Here is an 8,094-nt window from a genome sequence, read left to right on the forward strand (position 1 = left end):
CATCATAAAATTCACACCATGATCATCACAAGGGCTCAAAGATTAGAGCTGTTCACCAACTGAAGATTACTTTGATGATTCTTAATTGTTCTGCTAGCTCCTTGATTAAATTCATTTCTTTTTTTATGTATATACATTTTATTGATTTTCAAAAACACAAGTAACTACTTTGACAATTCAATCCTAGAAAATTATACAGATTGAAAACTGCCTTAAAATTGATGGGTAAAAATAAAACTTAAAATGCCGAATGATAGAACAAAACTATTCCCCAACAGGTTCTAAATGACTGGTGAATTTAAGTACATTTCTGTGGCCAAATCGCAATCAGGATGACAATATAGGTCGATACAGATCTAAAGCTGCAATCCGATGCACACTTAACTGCCATTGAGCTCCATTAAGCAAGCAGAACTTAAGCATGTCTAAGACTGTGCAGTTGGAGAGATAGATTAAGCTTCAAACTGAGGGGATGGCTTGCCCAAGATCACCCAGGTTGTAGCTAAGCATGGATCTTTACTTTTTCACACACACACACACACACATCTCCAGAGGAGGTATATTCAGTGGAAGGCCACATGCATGCTTTGTGGGCAGAAGATCCCAGGCGCAACCCCCAGGATCTTGAGCTCTCTTCAGTTATCCTTCTGAGTTAAGACAACTTATGGAGGGGCACGGGGAAGAGAACAGTCACTCCACCACCGCCCCGTCACCATTCTGGCTGCCCTCTAATCACTAGAGGGAGACATCTGAAGAAGCGGGGAGCCTCCTGTATTCAGTCCCCACACATTTTAGAAGCCTGGAAAACTTGGGGTCCTAAAATGCAGAGGAAGCCTCCCCCAGTACAGGAGCCTCCCCACTCAAGGGCAACAGGAACTGCAAAGGAGGTCAGCATCAATGAGCACTTATGAAGGCCCTTGCCCCTGCAGGGGACCCACCGCCAGTCCCTGGACACTCCAGGCTGTGCTATTCTGCCTCCTTGCTGTTGTTGCCTGTCCACCTGCCTTCCCTGAGCAAGCAAGATGGGAGCGGGGCAAGAAGCAGCAGCTGTCATCTTTGCACACCTTACCCTCTTTCTTTCTTGACGGTGGTGCCAGCTGAGCAAGCCCATAGAGAAGAGCTGTAGGTCAGGAGCAGAGCATCTGCTCTGCATGCAGAAGGTCCCAGGTTCAATCCCCGGCACCTCTTAAGTAGGGCTGGGAGAGACCTCCACCTTAAACCCTGGACAGCTGCTGCCAGTCAGTGTAGGCAATACAGAGCTAGATAAGCCAGCGGTTTCTAAGCCCAAAAGCAGGGGTGGAGCACAAAAGCACTCTTCCCCACTTGTCATCCCCAGGAACTGGCATCCAGAGGCATACTACCTCCACCAGCAGAGATACAACAAAATGGCATCACCCATGTGCAAAGCAGGTGTGGGAACCTCGAGGTCTGCAGAAATAAAAACTACAAGTAGAGCTGCTATCAGCATCTGTAATGTTGACCTAGATGGACTAATCCAAGGCAGTTTCTGTCCTGGCCAAGCCCGTTGGAATCCGACTTGATGGGGTATTTTTCTCTGGTAGAGAAACGTCCGTCTAGAATGCTTCATGGGTCAGCTTACAGGTTACACAAGATTCTGCATCGCTACACACCATAATCAGGCATTACAACTCAAAGGTAAGATGTCGCAGCAATTAGAAATGCTCCCCTATGACCCTTAAATAGGCGCAGGCGGGCCCTTTCTACTTGCATGAGGGAGGTGTCACAGAACGGGAACGCCTGCGTGAACAAGCGCTCCTCCTAGGTGAGCCTGCCGGTGCAGTTGTCTGTGTGTCTGAGGCGATGGGGGGGTGGCACCTCATTGAGACCCTCCTCTAGAGGAGGTGTGCACAGCGGCAGCAGCTTGGGCAAAGGGAGGGGAGGAAAAGGGATGGGCTCCTGATCAGCCAGTGTTGTAACTGGAGCTAAGGGGAAGGAGCTGCCACGGTCAAAGGTACTGAAGCCTACTGTGTCAGCACTTCCTGGTTGCAAGTTACTAGGACCTTTCTTCGGGTCTCATTCTGTATCTTTTCTTCTTCATCACTCCAGGATCATTCCACAGAGCTCTTGATCGTTTCCTATGTCTCTCTGACAGCAGCGAAGAGCAGCCCCATGGGAGTATCTTGCCTCAAGCCCCCTCTCCTCCTATAAAATCTGGATTTCCATCACCAAACAAAAGCAGCCCTGCATCATCACAAAAAGAGGACATAGATTTGAAAAAAAATGGCATGTCCTAATGTATGTCCTAATTGCATAGATGCAAATTTAGAAATAATGACTATAGTTCCAATAGAAATACATCTCACCACAGCAGCAAAGACTGACCTGGTGACTTGTGTGCCTGCGCGGCTTAGTCTGCTGTCTGAAACAGGCTGTCAGGCAACTTCAAGGCTTCCGATCTCCCTTTCTTGTTGTTTTTAAACGAGAAAGCCCTTCAAAGAGAAGACGCCTTCAAATAAAGAACTGTCCTCTGTAAAGTAGGACAGCCTGCTATCCCTGCCTGACTGTGTCGCTGTACTCATTCAATTTCTCCTCCTAAAGCAAAATAAAAATGATGGCTCAAAGCCTGGCAAAACTCAGTTCTTCACTCCAGGCTACTCAGACTACCTTTTTTCAGTTGCATGATGCAAAGATGTTGCATGGATGATACACTAGACTCTGTGCTCTGGTGTCAGTTTTGTCCTGAGGGTGGTGCAGAGAGCAGGCAAAGTCGGAGGTTTCCCCACTATCACCATCTGCCTTCATGGCTGTTTTACAGCGGAACCCAGCAACAACAGAAACTCATTCGGCTGGTCTTGCAGAAGGAATCGCTTGGAGGATGGGTCTCGCAGGAACCCAGCCTCCCCCTTGTCATTCTTCTGCATGAAACAGTGAGGAAAGCATGGCATCTTCCAACTGTTGATGGGATCTAGTTTCTTTTCCCAGAAGGATTTTCAAGCGAATCACACCCTGAGCATGAACGACTGCACCCCAAACACCACTAAGATGGGACAAAACTTTACCCACAACGGTAAGTCGAGTCACTGGGGAGGATGCTGTAATATTTGGAGATACAGTATATATAAAGGGGCTATTTTCAAAGGGCACTTTCTCCGATCTACAGGCGATGGGGAGTTAAACTGGGCAACTGAATAAGAAAAAACGTAAGACCATTCTGTATAATTGTGTATAAAGATCCTGAATCTGTTATGATTACAACTGCTTCCCCCATTTCTCATCCAAATCTCTTTCCATTTCAGAGGCAAATGTCAGATCCACCTCTGCTGGTGTTTTGCTTTGTTGCTAAATGTTGTGCATGCACATTAGATTTGTAGCCTGCCCTGTCGAAAGGAATCAAGGCAGGTGACAGTAATTGTACAAAAAAGCATGTGTATCTTTGGAACAAGTGTGTGTGTGTTTGTATAGGCAACTACTGTTCTATAACTATATTACATATAGGAACACGGAGAACTAGGTAGGTTTGCAAGGCTGTATTAAATCTGGAGACTTCTACATGCACTTCCTGTGCATGACTGCATACCACTGACCCATCCACGTGCAGTTTGCTCTCTCCTGCTTAATAAACAAAAACACTGTGCCATTTTCTTCCAAATGCCTCAGTAAATAAGAGGCGAGAAAGATGTACTATCTATACACTTCTGTTCTAAAGCCTTTTCCCACAGGGTATTTTATACAGCTGTTGTACAGGCACAAAACTGAAAGTGGACAGATCCTTCTGAGTTCTGCTTGCTTCTCTCCACTCGCATTCTACAAGAAGCATCACTGCAAACAGGTGCAGTGGCCACAGTGCATACCAAGCATATCGGAAGGAAAAATCCATTCTTACCCAATATCGGAAGCAGGTGACGTTAGCAGTAACCTTAGCTTTTAGGGTGGGGTGGGGGAATCTGTGGCCCTCCAGATGTTGCTAGAGTATAACTCCCACTGTCCTTGACAATTGGTCATGGGCTGATGGGACTAAGAGGCAAAAAACATCTGGAGGGCTTTGGGGGAAGAGGATACTGTTTCATTTTATTTCATTTTATTAGCCAAGGATAAGACATTTCCCACAATCACATGCTTATCATCTTTGGAAAACATTGTGCACATTTTACCGGGAGCTTCCTATAAGCCAGGGATGGGGAACCTGCGGACCTCCAAATGTTTGTTGAACATCAACTCCCATCAGCCCCAAACAGCAGGGCCAATAATATGGGATGATGGAACTTGTAGTCTAGCAGCATCTGAAGGGCCACAGGTTCCCCATCCTGCTAAATACCTTAGTTTATGGAAAGGAGGGGGCAGCAAGACTAAGATGTTGTGGGGCACGTTTCAGGGACGCACAACATGCTATGGGAAAGTGGTCTGGACGTTTGCTTTAAAACTTAGTACTTTGGGATTCCACCTTCTCGAGGTTCCTGTGGAGTGGAGCCTTCATGGTTCTTCTCCTCATTTTATTTTCACAATGACCCTGCAAGGTAGGTTGGGCTAAGAGATGGCGAGTGGCCCAAGGTCACTCAGTGAGTTTCATGGCTGTGTGGGGGATTTGATCCCTTGTCTCCCAGTTCCTAGTCCAACACTCTCACCCATACATCACACGTTTGCCGCCCTGGACTCCTGTGGGAGGAAGGGTAGGATATAAATGTAATAAATAAACAAACAATTATTGTCATTATCAACCACCACCATGTGGACATCATTTGAAGTCATTCTGTCTTTGCTCTCCTTTTTTCTCCCTTTGGTAGGTGATCTTAGACCTGTGAGCTACTCTACCTTCATCATGCCCACCTTATTTGGCATCATTTGCCTCCTGGGCATCGTCGGCAACAGCCTGGTGATCTGCACTGTCTTCAAAAAATCCAGCCCCGGCAGCAGTGTCCCTGACATCTTCATCATCAACCTTTCCATGGTGGACTTGCTCTTTGTCCTGGGCATGCCCTTCCTTATCCATCAGCTGCTGGGCAATGGCGCCTGGCAGTTTGGAGAAACCATGTGCACCATCATTACCGCCCTGGATGCCAACAGCCAGTTCACCAGCACCTACATCCTCACCGCCATGTCCATTGATCGCTACCTGGCCACTGTCTACCCATTTACCTCCACCCGCTTCAGGAAGCCCCCTGTGGCCATCTCAGCCATCTGTGTGCTGTGGGCTCTATCCTTCCTCAGCATCACTCCAGTGTGGATGTACGCACAGCTCATTCCCCTGCCAGGAGGGCTGCTGGGCTGCGGGATTCGCCTGCCAGACCCTCAGTGGGACATCTACTGGTACACCCTCTACCAGTTCTTCCTGGCTTTTGCCATCCCTTTTGCCCTCATCACAGTGGCCTACAGGAGGATCCTGCTGAGGATGGCCAGGTCCTCACAAGCATTGACAGGGCAGAGATGCACCAGGCTCCGGACCAAAAAGGTGACCCGGATCGCCATCGCCATCTGCCTGGTGTTCTTTGTGTGCTGGGCCCCTTTCCATGTTCTACAGCTGGTCCAGTTGGCCGTGCACCAGCCCACCTTGGCTTTCTACTATGCCTACAATGTGGCTATCAGCCTAGGTTACGCCAATAGCTGCCTGAACCCTTTCATTTACATCTTGCTCGGACAGAACTTCCGCAGAAAAAATGTTGTCTCTGTCAGGCCTGCAGATGCAGGAGAGGATACATCCCAAAATCGGATCAAAAGTGGCCGGGCACAACCTAGCGAGTCTGGGCAGCCTCTGTTGCATTTGGTCTCTGTCTCAGCCAGGTAGAGATGACAAAGTGGTATAGTTCCAACTCATGATCCAGTTAGCTATGGGAACTCATCATCTACTGATGGTAAGAAGATGGAAACATAGGAATCTGCCTTGTACTGAGTCAGACCATTGGTTCATCTAGCTAAGTATAGTCTACAATAGGCCCTCCTTCGGGTACCTACTCCAAGGGAGGCTCGGAGAGTGGCAACAAGGGAGAGGGCCTTCTCAGTGGTGGCCCCCAAATTATGGAATGATCTTCCTGACGAGGTACACCTGGCGCCAACACTGTTATCTTTTCAGCACCAGGTCAAGACCTTCCTCTTCTCCCAGGCATTTTAGCATGTGTTTTAAATGGTTTTAAATTTTTAAATTGTAATTTGTGTTTTAAATTTTTAAATTGTGTTTTAAATTGTTTTTAAAATATGTGTTTTAAATTGTGTATTTGTTTTAATGTTTTTAATTGTTGTAAACCACCCAGAGAGCTTCGGCTATGGGGCGGTATACAAGTATAATAAATAAATAAATAATAATAAATACAATAGGGGTAACCAACATGATGCTGTCCAGATGTTGTTGGACTACAACTCCCATTAGCCCCAGCATAAACGGTCCATGATCAGGGATGATGGGAAGTACAGTTCAGCAGCATCTGGAGGTCGCCAAGGTGGCTATGCTGGGTCTATATGGTCTAGCAGTAGCTAGGTTTCAGGCTCAGGACACTCCCAGGCCTTTCTGGAGATATCAGGGTTTGAATCTGGGATCTTCTGCATGCTAATCAGATGAGCTACAGACCTTCGCCTGAGCATACTTGCCGCAGTGGGATTCATCCCCACGCCCTCAAAGAGATTGCATTTGTCCTCCTGGCCCCTCCCACAGCTATTGACTTAAGTGCTAGGAACTGCATCCTTTGAAGGGGGATCTTGATCCCATCTGGCCTCACACTGTAGCACTCTGAATGAAGAATGATGAGCAGGAGGAAGAGCATGCAAAGCACCAAAGGAACTTCAGCCGGAAGTAGACACGTCGATGCCTATTGTGGATTAGAAACACTTTGGACAACATGAATATACATCCAGCATTTTTTTAAAAAATTATTTGTTTATTTGTTGTAGGATTTCTTAAACGCCCTTCACCATAATGCCTCAGGACAGGTTACAATAATATAGTCATACCATGTATGGTATTCCAAATTTATACTTGTGATCTGCGTGGAAGGGGAAGAAGGAGCCGGCTTTGCCATTAGGTAAAATGAGGCAGCTGCCTCAGACAGCAGATACTGGGAGATGTGCGGGACAGAGGTGTAGAAGGAAATATCTGTGTGTGCCATGTAGCCTGCCCACCCTGACCTAGCATGATGCCCTCAGGTGTGGTAGTGGAGTCTATCCCATAGCCAGTGTTGAAGTTAGATTCAGCTACCAATGAGATCGCTTTTCATATAGAGAACGGGAGGTGCAATTTTTGCCACAGGGAACAAAATGTCTTGGGCTGGCACTGGTGTCTATAATTCATACACCACCTAAACTGGATTTTCCTTCAACTTTTTTGGTACCTGCACCAGTAAATAGCTGTCCCTGCTTTTTGCTTTGGGGGAGACCCTGAACATTTTTTGATAATGTAACAACTAGGTTTCATAGAATCATGGAATATCTATGAGGCCATCAAGTTCAACCCCCTGCTCAATGCAGGAATACAACTTAAAGCATCCCCAACAGGTGGCTGTCCAGCTGCCTCTTAAATGCCTCCAGTGTTGGAGAACCCACCACCTCCCTAGGTCATTGTTTCCATTGTCGTACTGCTCTAACAGTTAGGAGTTTTTTTCTGATGTTCAGACAAAATCTGGATTCCTGTTTCTTGAGCCCATTATTCCGTGCCCTGCACTATGGGATAATAAAAAAATCCTGGCCCTCCTCTGTGTGAAATATATCTCCCCTCAGTCTTCTCTTCTCAAGGCTAAACATGCCCAGTTCTTTCAGTCTCTCCTCATAGGGCTTTCTTCCCAGTCCCCTTATCATCCTTGTTGCCTTCCTCTGAACCTCTTCCAGTTTGTCTGCGCCCTTCTTAAAGTGAGGTGTCCATAACTGGATGCAGTACTGAAGATTAGGCCTAACCAGTGCTGAATAACAGGGAACTAGAACTTCACTCAATTTGAAAACTATGATGCAGCCTAAAATAGCATTTGCCTGTTTTGCAGCCACATTGCACTGTTGGCTCATATTCAGCTTGTGATCAACAACCATCCAAAGATCCTTCTCACATGTAGTATTGCTGAGCTAAGTATCCCCCATCTGATAACTGTGCATTTGGTTTCTTTTTCCTAGGTGTAGAACTTTGCACTTATCCCTGTTAAATTTCATTCTGTTGTTTTCAGC

At 46.6% G+C, this 8,094-nt stretch overlaps 1 protein-coding gene across 2 annotated transcripts; it reads left to right on the forward strand.

Moving 5' to 3' along the window:
• The first annotated feature begins 2,952 nt into the window (after positions 1-2,952).
• On the forward strand, positions 2,953-5,740 carry LOC133371840 (melanin-concentrating hormone receptor 1-like). 2 transcript variants are annotated; one of them, XM_061599711.1, is made up of 2 exons: positions 2,953-3,037; positions 4,743-5,740. In XM_061599711.1, the coding sequence occupies exons 1-2, from the start codon at positions 2,974-2,976 to the stop codon at positions 5,738-5,740; spliced, it is 1,062 nt and encodes a 353-aa protein (XP_061455695.1). In that variant the 5' UTR covers positions 2,953-2,973. The 2 variants fall into 2 exon arrangements, with proteins under 2 accessions (XP_061455695.1, XP_061455696.1); XM_061599712.1 differs by having other exon boundaries at positions 2,953-3,028.
• Positions 5,741-8,094: the final 2,354 nt, after the last annotated feature.

This window comes from Rhineura floridana, chromosome 17, assembly GCF_030035675.1.
Source record: "Rhineura floridana isolate rRhiFlo1 chromosome 17, rRhiFlo1.hap2, whole genome shotgun sequence".
Classification (NCBI taxonomy): Eukaryota; Metazoa; Chordata; class Lepidosauria; order Squamata; family Rhineuridae; genus Rhineura; species Rhineura floridana.

Bases quoted from the DNA above. Each gene is read 5' to 3' on its own strand.
- LOC133371840 (XM_061599711.1), top strand. From the start codon at position 2,974: ATGAACGACTGCACCCCAAACACCACTAAGATGGGACAAAACTTTACC. The intron at 3,038-4,742 runs GTCACTGGGGAG...TCCCTTTGGTAG, and splicing joins TACCCACAACGGTAAGTCGA to GTGATCTTAGACCTGTGAGC.